Below are 15,743 nucleotides of genomic sequence, written 5' to 3'. Positions count from 1 at the left end.
TTCACCTCAGTCCCCTGTAACCTAACGCTTCTACCTTGATCCCTCTCGTTCAGACACATGTATTCTGTCTTACTACGACTGACCTTCATGCCTCTTCTTTCCAGAGCAAACCTCCACCTCTCTAGCTGTTCCTCCACCTGCTCTCTACTCTCACTGCAAATTACAATGTCATCCGCAAACATCATTGTCCAGGGAGATTCCTGTCTTACCTCGTCTGTCAGCCTGTCCATCAGCATAGCAAACAAAAAAGGACTCAAAGCTGATCCTTGGTGTAGTCCCACCTCCACCTTGAACTCCTCTGTCTGACCTACAGCACATCTCACCACCGTCATACTTCTCTCATACATGTCCTGAACTACTCTGACATACTTCTCTGCCACTCCAGACGACCTCATACAGTACCACAGCTCCTCCCTCGGCACCCTGTCATACGCCTTCTCTAAATCTACGAACACACAATGCAGCTCCTTCTGACCATCTCTGTACTTTTCCATCAACATTCTCAAAGCAAAAATGGCATCAGTGGTGCTCTTACGGGGCATGAAACCATACTGCTGCTCACAAATCTCCACCTTCTTCCTAAGCCTGGCTTCCACTACTCTTTCCCACAGCTTCATTGTGTGGCTCATCAACTTTATTCCTCTATAGTTGCTGCAGTTCTGCGTGTCACCCTTGTTCTTAAAGATCGGGACCAGAACGCTTCTCCTCCATTCCTCAGGCATCTTCTCACTCTCTAAAATCCTATTGAACAACCTTGTTAGAAATTCCACTGCTGTCTCTCCTAGGCACTTCCATACCTCCACAGGTACGTCATCAGGACCAACGGCCTTTCCGCTCTTCATCCTTTTCAGAGCCTTCCTAACCTCATCCTTTCCAATCTCTGCTACTTCCTGCTCCACAACAACCACATCTTCCTCCCTTCTTTCCCTGTCATTTTCCTCGTTCATCAGCTCCTCAAAATACTCCTTCCATCTTTTCTGTACACTCTCTTGGGTTGTTAGCACCTTTCCATCTCTGTCCTTAATCACCCTTATCTGTTGCACGTCCTTCCCATCTCTGTCTCTCTGTCTGGCTAGCCTGTACAAGTCCTTCTCTCCTTCCTTTGTGTCTAACCTGTCATATAGCTCATCGTAAGCTTTCTGTTTGGCCTTTGCCACCTCTCTCTTCACTCTACGCTGCGCTTCCTTGTACTCCTGTCTACCTTCCTCAGTCCCTTCTGCATCCCACTTCCTTTTAGCCAACCTCTTCCTCTGGACGCATTCCTGTACTTCCTCATTCCACCACCAAGTCTCTTTACCGTCTTTCCTCTTTCCAGATGACACACCTAGCACCTTCCTACCTGTTTCCCTGATAATCTCAGCTGTAGTTTCCCAGTCCTCTGGAAGCTCATCCTGACCACCCAGGACCTGCCTCAACTTCTGCCTAAACACTGCCTTAGACACAATAAAATCCTAAATTTTCAAACATGAATATAATAAACACACAATAGTATTCTGGAAGTACCCCGCAAGAGTAAAGACTACATTTTGTGCATGAACAGCCCATGTTGCTGAGAATAGGGCAAATAGACAAAGAATATTTTGAAACTATTCAGTATATGTCTGCTATCTTTACAAATAAATGGCCACCATTTTTGGATTTTTCTCATGGCTAATGTGCTTTACATCCATGCCAAAGTTTGTGCTTGTACAACAAAATACACAATTTGTCTGGAATATCAACCAAAGCAGGAGCAGGATTTGTGAGATTTGCACCTTTTTGCACCAGGCCTCTTCCAACTGTAGGTGACAGACATGCACTAGTAGCGACGGTCCAGCGTGAACACTGTGTGCTAAATGTGGGTTTTAGCGGGTTTTTGAACGCACGTCACACGCCCAGTGTAAACATAGAATTAGAACACAATTCCCACGATAAATGATTGACCACTGCAATATTCATCTTGGTGTCAAATCCAAGTTAAGTCCACACCCTGAAGAAAGACACAAACCTTCTTATAAAGAAGTTCAGTGTTGTCAGAGCTGCTGTACGACACCCAAGATTTGGATTTCTCCCGGGCCTCTTTCAGAAGGTTCTGGAGCCTTCCTTCCATGTGTGTTTGATACGTTCCGTCATCATCCTCCAGCTGCTTGCACAGCTCCTGAATTGTGGGCGCATGCAAGTCAGCCTCCACGTAGGAATTCCGGGACTGTGTAACCATCTCATGAGGTATCTAATGAGGGGAATAAAACATGCGTGAGGCTCACTGGTAACATCAGCAAAAACAGATTTTACAGCCAGGCATGACATTCTTGCAATATTTCAATTGCAGTTTCTACCTCAAAGAGACGGTTGCATTCTACAATCATGTGAGCAAGCCCCTGTGTGGCTGCTAAGTTTTCATTCAGATCCTTCTGGTCTGGTCTGCCGGTGGCGTATTTCTTCTGCATGGCCCTTAAGATTACGAGGACAGAAGACTGATTAGGTGAGCAGCGTTTTCAGGTCAACATCTTTAGCAAACGAAGTATATAAACCCCTCTTCCTCACTGCAGGAAACCCCTTTGATCCATTTAATAACAGTTTTCAACATGGTAAAATAAGTAGCTCTGCTTTGTTTTTCACACAGCGTGATCTCATAAAACATTAAGGACAAAAAAAAAAGAAAAAGAGTTGCATCCTTTAAAAACCCATAAGAGGAATAATCTACAGCACTCCACAGGCTTACTCAAAATCTGCAACCAATTTTATGCATTGGTTTTATGGAGTCAGAGGTGAGGATAATTACAGGAAGTAATTCAATTCATGCGGCTCATCCTTATTATATTTTTATGGCAGAGTGACAAGCTCAAAATGACAGACACCAAGGAAATGGAACAAAGAAAACAGTATAAAAAATTACTTTGGCGAGAGATTGTCCTTCTTCAGCAAGTTTAGGTGGAATAGAGAGGGTGCAAGGCACACAGCGATGTTCGTGGGTGTCATCTGATTCTCTTCCACAGAGGAGGAGACGTCGCTAAGAAAACAGAGAAGTGTCTGAAGCACTTCTCTGTTTTCATCCGACATTAGCATGATTGCAGCCTGGACAGCCTGCAGTCTCTGGTCCTTTGGCACATCTGCACATGTCAAAGGGAGGATTTCATTTACGTTTGCACTTATGAATAATCATTGCAGTGTCAAAGGGCATGGCATTTGTGATAATTTTCATCAAAACTTAGATTAGAAGATAAATAAACAACAGGAACAATCTATTTTAGGTGGAAAAGAGGCATTTACTCACACTGGTAGATATGGAGGAAAGTCTCCCCGAGTTTGTTGGTAAGCAAGGGTTCAGGTAAATCTCTGAAAAACTGCTTCACCATATCAGCCACATCATAGGCAGACTGATCTTCATAGTTCACATTATCAGCAGAGCTTTCATTCATTTGCCTCAAAGCCTGAATTCGGGACTTCACACCTGATTTGCGAAACAAACCCACCTGCAGGACAGGCATCGGAAAATTAGCTTGCACTTTTAGGGACAATAAAGCCACAGCAACAAAACTCTTCCAGTTAACTTGCTGAGGATCAATCAAGGCACAGCCTTAGACTCAACTGTTGCTGACCTGGTCAAGACATCGGCTCCTCAGGTATCGCAGGGCCTGCTGCAAGCCAAGAGGCAAAGGCTGCCCGGAGCGCTGCACGTGCACTATGAGCGGCACTCCAAACACATTCTTATCTTTGTAGTCTGGTACCTTCATTCTCTTCATGAACTTTGGCACAGACCTTTAAGAGACACATATTTGAACTTGAGGCAATGCAGACATTGTAATAACATTTTAGCATATATAAACAAAAGATTAAATATGTATAAAGATCATTTTAGACCCACCATGTCCATCCGTGCTTGTTTGACATGGAGTATTTTTCCATGATTGCAGTAAGACGCAGCAGAGAAAACTTCTGTAACAAACTCAGTTGGCCTGCTGACTGGTTTGTGATCTGCAGGGATGCCACTGAGTGGCTTATCCGATTGGAAATTTGAAAGCTGGGCCATCTTAGCCTGAGTACATTGACAAAAAGGTGAAAAGCAAATTCATTTAAAAAAAAGAAAATATATGCATGTGCTTTTGTGTTAACTCTGCATACTTTCAGAAAGCTCACCTTTTAGGTCTTGTAAGGGAAGCACCGACTCCTGAATCCCTTCTTTCCCTGAGTGTTGCCGATTCTGCCTCAACTAATGAGACTTTGTCACGGTCTACATCACTCGGTGTGGTCTGACTTTCTGCAACTGAATTTCCTTCAAAGTCCAAAGTAATCTGACTAGCAGACTGCCTACCAACTGCTTCTTCCCTCTCGCTGTCTACTTGGAGCAGGCCTTCTCCTACAGGTAAAACGTTTTTGGACCAATGATCCACTATCTGCTGTAGACCATTTACATGCAGCAGTATATCATCCAGGTGTGAAAACAGGTCCTCCTTCTCTAGATCCATAAGGTCTCCGGTGCTGGCATACAGGTGTGAGCCAGGAACGTTATCATAAATGCTGATGCGGGTGCCTCTGGAGGAGCACTGGGTTGCACGCTTGGACTCCTTTCTGCAAGAAATCAGTGTGGAGTCCAAATGCATGCTGCCAGTCTGCCAGTTAATAGTGGTTCCGTTCGTTGGGGACAAGCTTTCTATGGACAGTGCTTTGGGAAAGGTTCCTGGTTTATGGTCTTTAGGAATGTGGACCACAAGGTCTTCATAGGAACAGAAGTCATTTTTGCGGTTTTGCTCTGTGACTTTGCTCATGTCGGCTCCTGTGAAGATGTCTATGTCCTCCAGATACATGCCGCTGCGTTTGTGGTCAGCACCGTGGGGCTTTCGTTCTTTCAGGCTGGGCGTGCTGCCACCAGAATGGCTGCTGCCCTCACTACTGGACTGAGGTGGTGAAAGTTGGCTTGATGGTGGTTCTTGAGCTCCATTGATGATCTCGACACACCGCAGAGTTTTCAGAGCCTGGGCTTCCTGCTGCATCACAGGGGAGCTGATGACCAGCTTCTGGTTCTTTCCTAAGGTTCCTCGGGAACCAAGGGTCTCCATTCGCTTCAAGAAGTCTTTGGCACGCGCACAACTCGTCTTGCTGTGCTTGTTGGGTAAAGAGTCGTAGTGAGAAAAATTGGCGGGAGTATGAGGCATTGTGAGACAAGTAGAGTCTGGCATTGCTGCAGAATCAGTTCGGTTAGAGCAGTCAGAGTCCTCGGTGCTGAGTCCTCTGTGAGCGCTGCCCCCGCTGCTTTCACTGTGCAAAGAGGAGACCTCTGGCTCACTGATGTCCGTCAGAACACTCTCGCTGCTTGTCGTGGTTCTAAGAGGAACACTGTCGCTGAAAGTCTGACCCTCTCTGTGGTTTTGAAGCAGACAGTCCTGTAATCTCGACCAACGCCGGCTGCTCCACTCAAAGGTCCATTTGTCGCTGATAGCAAACACGTCTTCTTCATCAGAGTCTTCTCCCTGGAGACAAACAGAGGACGTTTTATGAAAGACAAATTACACCAATGATCTAAATATTTGTATTTGTTTTTACAATTCAAATGAACTAACCTAAACCTGTAATATTTTTAAAAAGATTTAAAAAAAAATATTAAGATTGAGGCACTATATTTCACAATCGATGCACCAGGAGAGACATTTTTGGAACGCACGTCGCAAAAACAGTCGCAGGAAGCATCTGTAGAATAAGCTGGTTCACAATAACATTATGCAATGAAGCAACAGCAACACAGTGGCAAATGGGTCCTTGACTACAACCTTTTCCATAAATAGATCAAGGCAGGAAGAGTCACTAATAAGTGCCAACATGCTTACATTAAAGTCTGTGGAACAAACAAAAGGTAACAAGAGACTTCAGGATAACAATGGTGTGTTCTTTTTTAAAATAGGTTAAGGAAAACCACGGACTATATTTCTGTCAGACCAGGAGGCACAAGCACAGCTTAGGGCTGTATTTAAACAAAAATCTGTTTTTCACAAGAGCATTGATTTCAAATGACATAACAATTGAAAAGTTTATTAAAAAAGGCACAACAGTCAAATGCAAAGTTCAAATGCATTCAAAAGAGCTCAGAATGGCACTAATAATACACTTCTCTGTCCAGAGACCGAAATCTATAATAATAATTTCTAAAAATGTAAAGACAAAATATTGCTTTCTCTAAAATAATAATATAATATAAATATAAACAAAACAGATCTAACAACAGGTATTTTAAAAAAGTGTCGGAAGACTTACTTTTTTCTTTGGAAGATTCACATCAAGTTTCATAGAGGCACACTTGTTTAGTGTGTTGAGTCGTCTGAAAAAGAGAATTGATGAGTCAATCTTCAGAAAAAACAGAAGCGTAATAGCTTTCTAATGAGCAGGCTGGAAATAGATCCTCTTCTGTTTGCTATTTTAGGGGTTAATCTGATCAGTTTGAGTTCTGGATGCAAATCAGATCTACAATAATACTGTAAGTCCATCTCACAAAACCCCAAAATAATGGTAATTGCTCTTAGCATTTTAAATAGTTGATTGAAATATAGACTTAATTAATAAAAAGATGCATGAAAAGAATGCTTGCAAGAGCATGAACTTGCATTATCCTCCTCTAAAGTAAACTCCCTCATCTCAAAAATGGAAAGAATGTGCTAGAATCGGTGCAGAGTAAGGTGCTGAGATGTGTTCAGGAGACACCTCAACTGAGTCAGGCTCTGACAAAAAGAAACCCATTTGTGGCATGATAATCACAAGGTTTTAAACAGCGCCCCATTCTGCCTGCGGTCTCTTTTTTGTACAGATTGACAGTATTGTCCTGTGACAATACTGTGATGGAGGCTTAAACTACACTCCTGTGCAGTGGATGATAGGGGTTGGTTAAACAAGATCTTCCCATGATTGCAACTGGAGATAGAGGAAAACAACTGAAGAGAGGATTTTCAAGCTGGGGGCCCTTCATTCTGCCAGCCTAAGAAGCTTTCACTGCGGTTGCTAAAATACAATGGTGCTTAAGCAGTGATTAAAGAGTTCTCACATTTATGAAATATCTGTCAGTGTCCGCTCTATCAAAGTCTCAGTACGTTGGGTGGCTTTTTATTTTTTGTTCTTGGGTGTGGTGGCATAAGACTATCGAGCTCGCAGAGGCAGTCGTGGACAGAATCACACTGGAGGTGGAACTGTTTCCAGTTCTCCTCTATTCATTGATGCTTTGGAATTTAGAGGGGTTGCTTTAGGGTTGTTTAGAGTCACAGTATATTGAGTTGTGGGAGGCACCCCTAATGCTTCCCCAGTCTTCCCTCTTAGGACCGTTGCCATGGTTACAGGAGTAGCTGAAGTGCTGTTTTATCTTGGCCAAAAATAAAGTACATGCACTCTAAAAGGAGATGATGTGGAACCACCAGTTGCTGGTTTAATGTACTTTTCCACTCTATTGTCACCCGTAAGTAAAAGAAAAACCATCAATATTAAGCTATGCTTGTGCCTGATTAATGCCTCTAAAAGCATTTCCCCAATGAAAATTGTATTATTTGTGTTTTTAATGTTCTTGTATCATTTTTTCTCATGATAGAGGACATAAAATTAGGTTTAAAATTGTGTTTCTGTGTATTTCTTCGTCCAAATTGTTGTGAATCGGGAGCAGATGCAAAAATACTGTTGACAAAATCTTGTAGGTGTGACAAAGAACTGCTACTATGGCAAGCCACAAGCTTCCTGCTCCATTCCGATGCATCCACTTAATGACATTTATTGACATGTATGTCTTTGTTTTCCTCGTCTGAGCTGGGATTTAGCTCAAAACTGTATAGCTAGATTGCTTTAATATATGCTCGCCATTTTATGTTGGGGGTTTGAGGGGCTGTAAGCTAATGGGAGAGCGTAAACAGATGGATGGCGGAAAGTCCTGCCCATAACTCAGAGGCGAATTTCAAATGAATTACTGCCGCTTTGCGACACAGGTTTTTAGATTTTGGGTAAATATGGCATAATCATAATTTAAACACCACTGGGAAGCCTTTTAAAACAGATCAAAAGATGATCGGAGTGGGACTGTTCCAATATTTCAATGCTAATTCTTAGTAATAGACTGCAGAGGGTCAATATGATATGATGCAAGTTAATTTTAATCTATATTAACCCCCCCCAAAAAAATGCTTTAACATAATGCAAGAAAAAGTGGTTTTACTGTTCGCTTTGCAGAGCTAATCTCATACTTCTCCACTTTTTCGAGGCCAAAGAAAAAGTATGCGACCACAGTTTTTTTCTCCTATCAAATATCTGCTTACCTGCACAGAGGTTCTACGAGATCCTTGTCCAGAAAGTCATGATCTCTTTTCACAGGCCGGATGTCAATAGGGAACTGGGAATCTGCAGATAAAAAGCAGAAAATGTATATATTTTTTAACAAAAGTTTTGTTAAATGGCAACAACATTTAGTAGGAAAAAAAAGATCTGCACGAAAACCAAAGATAAAGGAAGACTATCAAACTTCAAATGAGGCTCATGAGAACAGACAGAGTTTGCCCATAAAACAGCTTTAACATTTTAGTGGGCATGACGTTCTACTCTGGGAATGAGCGTCCTCTTACATAACTCAAAACACAGAATTCTACATTCCGCTGCATTTTTTTTCTCACTTTTTTTTATGAAAAGCAGAAATTGCAATGAGGCCCCGGGCTCAACAAAACCCAGCCGGTTTTAGTGCCAGGAATCGAAAACACAGAGAACTCAGAAGCATAAACTAACCCTAATAAAGGGATATTTGGGTGTTTTTAAAGCTTAACCTCAGCATCGGAATAATCAAACTGAAGTGTAGTAAAACTATCGTGTGGCGGCACATCAAAAGTCTGGCTCCAGCAAAATGATCTAAGGGAGAAAAGCTACTTGAAGCTCTGATTAAACCCATTTCTTCCCATGACTTCAGCCTTACAGCACAGAGGACATGTTTACGTAGTAATCGTAGCTTGGAAAAGATTAGATTTTAAAAGCATCTGATGTTCTACTTGTTTTGTGGTGTCTAGAGATCTGAGCCCCGGCTCGAAGGCTTTCCGAGAACAGTGGCATAAATGAGGCGAACCATGCAGGGCATGAATGGATGGTTTTGTGGGCAGAGTTGGAAAGAGAGGAGCTGACACTGTCCACCACTTTCCACTCATCATCTTAAAACGGAAACAGTCAGGTTTACAAAAAGTCTAAAAAGAAAATTCTATTTTAGATCCATGACAGAACCCGTTTACTGGCATGCTGTTTTATTAATCTTTTTCCCAAACAATTGCCCTCTTTGTGATGAATGCATGTGGGAGTTCTCTGAGTGCTTTTATTACCTTCAAAGAGCTGAGCATACTGGGGAAATCCTGCTGCCCGCAGCCAGTCACACGCCTCTTTTGCTTCAATTTCTGGAAGACAAGACAGAGATAAAACGTGAACTTCAACCACATAAAGTTTTATTCATTTAGGAAAAACCACCAGTATATAGACCAAAACAGCAAGGCTTGCATTTAATGATCCTGCAGGCACAGACTCGACATCGAAGAGACGAGGTGGGTTTGATAAATTCCCCTCGAGTGCACAAACATTTAAAAAAAAAAAGGTAGTTCTCATAAAACGAAAATACTTCAAGAGACCAACTCAAATAGAAGACACAAATACAACCAAATTCAAATACTTTTCTGAAATCTCCAAGACTACTTCATGAAATCTCTGCAAGCAAAGACTTGATAAAGATGTGCTTTGGGATCATAAACTGACCTACAGAGCGAGGTATGTGCGAGCTTCAGAGCCATCGATGACAAGGACAGGAAACAGACCATTGGCACCTTTCCATTAATGTTAATAGAGTTTGGTGCCATTTACCGCCTTCATGAGACATGATGTCTGACACAGGGGTGACAGAGCACACAGACAGCTTTATATAAAAAAAATAATTTAATAAAAAATCCTGTAATCAAAGTGTTGCACAAGTTAGTAAAATAAAGTAGAAAGGATTTTCCCCTTAAAGCTAAATCTGATCTGAGGGGTAAAATGTAATTTAAGATATAGTTGGAGCATTTTTTGTAGCTTAAATGTCATAAAAATGTGTGTTTTTCTTTGCAAAATAAAAAGTAGAGGCTCTAATAAAACAATTAAAGACTATAAAATGTAATCAAATACTAAACTATCACAACAGTTGCATTATTTCCATGCTGCTTTCCAAAACAACTCACCTCTGCTGCTTCTATTCTGTCACGCCATGATCAATGAGAAGTGACTCTGGTCTTCAGAATGACCCACAACTGAACAAATATTAACAGTTCCCTGTGTCCTTGAATGTCATAGAAGTCTGTTGTTAACCCCTTAGCCAACAGTTAGGTCAACATGTGCACACGGTCAGGAGCCACTCCGCTCTGCATCCACCTGCATGTGCAGGAGTCTTTTGGCCCTCAGTTGTAGTTCCCTCCTAGCTGCCCCAAATCAGGCTGGTATCATTGTAGTGCAGCACACAGGGAAGCGCCCTGCCAGGTCCTGTTGTGACCAATGGCTGCAGGTTGGACCACTGAAGGAGTGTAACTGGAGCTGGGAATTCCTCTCTGTTTTGCATTCTGTAACACGATACTAAGACATTATGTCCTCTCATCCTCTCTGAGGAAATCTCTTGTGGATAAAAGGCTGGGTGGGCATCACGCCAAAGAATGAGAACTTGTTTGCTCTCCTCAACCCTCCTTTGGTTTAAAACTGTGTACAATATAGAATTACAGTTTCATGAAGACACACAATGGGTTGATATGTGAAAAGCTGTGTATAGGCAAAGTATCTAAAGCAAGGGCAAACCCTTCTTTTACAATTCAGTTTATGCAACAGTCACTGTAAAGAACACGGCTTATGCAATCAGACGCTTGGATATGATATGATTCCAGCTGGTTACACATCTTCAAGGAGGCTTGTTCACAAACAATTAAATTATTTTGTTTTGTTGGATTTTCTTTTGCACAGAAAAAAATATTTTTCTAATATATTCTTTTTGAGAAACAAAAACGCTGAATGCAAAATAGACCACCCTTTTCAGGGAAACACAAGCCAACTCTCCAAAACCCCTTGGATAAATTAAATTGCTCGTCTTTCCAGTAACAACTCACTGTGTACTCACGGGATGTTTTCATCATACAGCCGGAGTGGATCATACATCCATCAGTACTTAAGAGCGTCTCTCAGCATGTCAAAGCATCTTCATTCCCACGCTGAGCCGCATTCCTTCTGCTTCTCTGAACACAGCTGGCAGTTTGAACTCGGACCCACAGCTCCTTCTCTTCCTTTCTCTTTCCATCTACCCATGTGGCTGTCCCAACACTAAATCTCTCCTTCAACCCACCCCTTTCTGTGGCAGGCTCCAGAACACCCACCCTCCTCTTCCACCTCCTCAGCTCCTTATGGCCTGTCCGTCCCCCCACTACCCAGCACAACTCTTTTATATCCAAGTCAGCACATTTTCAGCAAAAAAAAAAAAAAGTCCTCTGCAGCCCAACACTAAAAGATGTTTTATGTTACTCACAATCATTTCCTTTTCAGATTTATGACTTTAAAAAATGTCATATGTTATTCAAATGCTGGTAAAACTGATACAATGAACGCTCTTCTTCACAAAAACGTGCTTCCGAAAGGGTCCAAATGTTTTTCCGTGAATGGAATGGAAAAAATATGCGCTAGGCAGCTGGCTGGCCTCGGGGAAATCCATGACATAAACCTCTTGGCAATCAGCAGCAGTGAATCATGCTGTGGTGCCCAAAACAGCCCCAATCCCCCACATCAGGGTACTGTCTGAGCTACCTTTGTCTTAACCTGTGGCAAGATCAGTAGATGTAATAAATAGTTAAAAACCTACTCCAATCATCTTTTGATCTATTGTCAAAGCGTTTTTTTGTCAAAATTAAAAAGAAATCTGTCCGTTTCTAGGACATAGTATCTGCAGAGTGGCAGGGGTTTATTAGAAATTCACCTGAGTTGTTGTGGGTGTGGAGTAAGCCTGCCCACACTTCCCATCATCCTTTTGTCTAAACTCCCCTTCACACCCCCAACCTAACATTGGCGGTGCAACAAAAATGGTGAGCAATAATGGAGCCATCCAGCCGTACAGTTTTGAGCCAGACGCCAGCTCGGATGAGGAAAACCGAGATGTTAGTCTTAAGCTTAATTTTCTCAATGTCCAATCCATCATGAGAAAAATGCAACAAGAACGTGTTAAAAGCAACAAAAACATGATTGGTGGGTCTTTAACGATTTTCTGTGAAAATGAGGGGGAAAGTTAAAAGAAAGATGACATGAAATGAGAAATGTATTCAGAATAGGTGGACAATCCTAATCAAGCGGAAGAGGATAAATAGGCTGAGTGACAAATAAACCCATTTCCAACTAAAGGACACAAACTGTGGTCAAAGAAAATCGGTTTGTTTAAGATGTGTTAAACGGCCCTTTAAATTATTGGGGCTTTCCATGGTTCTGTAATTACAAAGGGACAGCATATCACAAAACAATTTCCAATTACGTGAGCATACTCCCAGATGTAAGCTCCTTGTACTACACTAACCCTAATGACGCTCCTGCCACTTCCTGTCGTGATCTACAGAGCTTACGACCAAGCGTAAAGCTCAGCGTCAAGACAGGATGTCGTAGCTAATCCACTTAAGTTGCCATAACACAGCATTTAACAGTAAATACTCTTAAAAAAAACAGTCTCGGGCAAGCTACTCCAACGTGCAAGGATCACGTAGAGCTATAAAAATGTCTGTGTGTTCCTCCCCCACAGTTCTCCGCAAAAGAATGAATCAGCCAGACGAGTGAGGCTGCAGCTGAGTGCACGGCTGTCTCCTGAAAACACCTGGAGTAGGAAAGAAACAAGCAGATATGGAAAAAAGAGTCTCCAAAGTACAGTAGGTGTTGTCATGCTGGGAGGCTCTTGAGGGGGAGGCCCCTTCTTTCCCTGTATGATGCTAATAACTAACAGACACCCGCTCACAGTGAGCAGTCAGTGAAGGCTAGACAGACAGCCAGAGGAAACACTCAGACCCCTCCTCTGCAGTCTGCTTGAAAACCACAACATCTGATGTTTCATGCCCAAAATAGTCCCACATTCCATCTGTCGCACAGTTTTCAATTGTGCATAAGAGAGCAAAATGGGGAACTTAAACGTAAGTGATAGATAACAGCAAAATAAAAGAGATAATCACTGTTAGGTCTAAGAAAAAAAAATACAAGAAGGGACACAACTGAATCTCAATAAATCTCTGACTGTTAATGTGGTGACAACTTCATGTGTGGCTGTCATTTCCAAAATGTGGAACCTAATGTATTGGCAACCTGACCTGCAGCCCTGACCTCTAATTAGAAGCTAAGTAAAGCATAATAGGGGTGGGAATATGTAATATTGTGTCCTCCAACTCTCTTTTAAGCAACTCTTTTTGATGTGCTTCATACTCAAAGGATTTGACGTTTATTGTTTTGGCTTGGAATGGCTCCTTCTACATAAAATGTGTTGTATGTGAAAGAACAAATGTGTCTAGTTATGATGTAGAGTAATTATAACGGCATCGTTTACATGTGTGTGTATTTAAAATATATATATATATAAAATAAAGTTTATTTTACCAACTTTATTTTATTCATTTTTACATTTTTTTCTATTAAGTCACAAATACTCATCCATGTAATTTCATATTTCTGGATTAGATCAGACTTTTGTCCACAGAAAACAAAAATAAAGTTTCAACTTATCTGCTGTCATTATTTTGTGTACACTAATTGTTTTGTTCTTGTTTGATTTATTTATTTTTTAGACAAAGTTGGTTAACTATTTATCCACTGTTAGTAAATAAAAAAATTCAAACAAGTTTCAGGATCAATTATTAAAAAAGAAAATACAAATTAAAGGAATAATACGACGGAGTATTAGGGCCACCAAAAAAAAAAAAATTTAGAGCCACCAAAAAAAAAAAAAGTAAAATTACGAGATTTTATCTCGTAAATTTAGGAGATAAAAACTCGTAAATTTAGGAGAAAAAAACTCGTAATTTTAGGAGATTACAGTGGAAGTTAGCATGCAGAGCAGCAGGTGAACGCCGTGCAGCAGCAGAGAAGACCGACTAAACTTTGTTGAACAGGTGAGCTGAATGTTTATTGATAACATTCCAAATGTCTGGAAGGTCATTTGTTTGATTTACGATTCATTAAAGTTTTATTTATTGATGGTTGGTTTGCAGGATCTCTGCAGCCCGATGAAGCCGTCGTCGGTGTCCCTGCAGCTGTTCGCTTGAATCCTTTCTTCCTCCACCAAAGACCAGATCTCTACGTCTGTGTGACGCTTCCGTCACACAAAAGGAGGAGCACTTTTTTTGGCATTTTCAACGTTCCAAAGCCAATATAAAACACTATTTTCATTCCTCTTTATTGTTTTATGCTGAAACGGGACATTTCATCTGCAGGAGGGGGCGTTTGTAACACTGTTTACTTCCGCATTGGTGTTGGGATGATGACGTAATGAGACAAATGAACTTCAGGATATGTGAATGAAAAGGAGAATAAAGCCTGCAGCGATTGTCTACACCCAAACGTGTCTCTGAGCTCCTTATTTTATATATTAAACTCCGCTTTACTGACACTGAACCCTGGAAAGACTGCTACACGGAAAATAATCTGATTTTGAGTCGCCAAAAGGTTCAGAATCTCTTTGTTTTAAACCTATGATAATCCGGAAATGATTGACATCACACTCACTCAGTCCAGTTTTCTTATACAGATTTGGACCAACATTTAAGTCAAAGGAAACCAAAGCCAGGTAGCGACAATGACAGGAGGACAAGGACAGTGCTTCCATCTCCAAATGCAGCAGTTCTGCTCAGCTGGAAGAACTATGAGATTCCATATTTAAATGTTATTGTTCAGGCTCTGAGCAGGTAATGGGCTAACATGTATTGTTCAGGGTGACTCAGTGTATTAAAACTCAGAAGATTTGACTCATTTGCCTTCAAACTTGAACAGAGGCTATAATTAACCTCACACAGTGGCTCTCTTTGTCTGCTCTGCCAGCATATGTGAGTCAGAACGTGAGAAACATGGTTTCTTTTGTCATTTTAACGAATGCTGCTGAAAGAATTTTAGAACTTGTGTAATAACCATCCTCTTAAATGTAAGCAAATTATAAGGCATTTTTAAAAAGCTCACCTGTTGATGTGAAAGATTTTCTCTCCATTTAAATTTGAAATACCCCCAATCCTCCCAATACCCCCAAATTGCAGGATTATACCAGATGGATTAATATATCAGAACCCCATGTAATTCACCTATAGTGTCGTGGGAAGAGAGGTTTCCTGTGCTCTCAAGTGGGTCTTAATTAACCAAACTCCACGTGTCCCTCAGACTCCAATATCCTCAGCACAATCCTCAACAAAACAGGAGGAGGTGTCACGGACAAACTTCTCAACAGATCTTGAATTTGACACATTCGTGTCGGCCGTAATCTGGAAAAGTGTTAATTTGCAGGATACAGTGGGCTAGGCGCGAATAAACAATGGCAACGGCTGAGAATTCATATGTCTGCAAACATGAATAACAGCGCACTGCCTGTGTGGATGTGACTTTGTTCTTGATGTAGTGATTGACACATGAGCTGGCCGGCTCCACAGGCCAAGTAATTACACAGAGGCAGTGTCGAATCACAGGGACTTCCAGCCCCCTCATTTGATCTTGTGGGGGTCACAGGGGACCTGTTATGCAGCAGCCGGCATGAGATGCGGGTTTAAAATGATCAC

General features: G+C 41.5%; 1 protein-coding gene across 5 annotated transcripts in view; it reads right to left on the bottom strand.

The window, feature by feature from the left end:
- stard13b (StAR related lipid transfer domain containing 13b) overlaps positions 1 to 15,743 on the bottom strand; it is a 74,547-nt gene that overhangs the window by 2,702 nt on the left and 56,102 nt on the right. For 4 of the 5 annotated variants that reach the window (XM_023961613.2, XM_078956586.1, XM_023961615.2 and 1 more), the window contains 10 exons: positions 9,294 to 9,365; positions 8,256 to 8,337; positions 6,226 to 6,289; positions 4,117 to 5,447; positions 3,845 to 4,015; positions 3,579 to 3,738; positions 3,254 to 3,452; positions 2,876 to 3,089; positions 2,316 to 2,430; positions 1,988 to 2,209 (listed from right to left, as the gene is read on the bottom strand). In XM_023961613.2, coding sequence (XP_023817381.1) covers positions 1,988 to 2,209; positions 2,316 to 2,430; positions 2,876 to 3,089; positions 3,254 to 3,452; positions 3,579 to 3,738; positions 3,845 to 4,015; positions 4,117 to 5,447; positions 6,226 to 6,289; positions 8,256 to 8,337; positions 9,294 to 9,365 — 2,630 coding nt within the window. Of the gene's footprint in view, positions 1 to 1,987; positions 2,210 to 2,315; positions 2,431 to 2,875; positions 3,090 to 3,253; positions 3,453 to 3,578; positions 3,739 to 3,844; positions 4,016 to 4,116; positions 5,448 to 6,225; positions 6,290 to 8,255; positions 8,338 to 9,293; positions 9,366 to 11,092; positions 11,295 to 15,743 lie in introns of those variants that run through there. The other variant, XM_023961617.2, reaches the window with a different exon arrangement.

Source organism: Oryzias latipes, chromosome 13 (assembly GCF_053564925.1).
Source record: "Oryzias latipes strain Hd-rR chromosome 13, Olatipes_Hd-rR_3.1".
In the NCBI taxonomy this organism is placed as follows: domain Eukaryota; kingdom Metazoa; phylum Chordata; class Actinopteri; order Beloniformes; family Adrianichthyidae; genus Oryzias; species Oryzias latipes.
The sequence above is the reverse complement of the archived record's forward strand: the minus strand, read 5'-3'. Positions and strand labels throughout refer to the sequence as shown.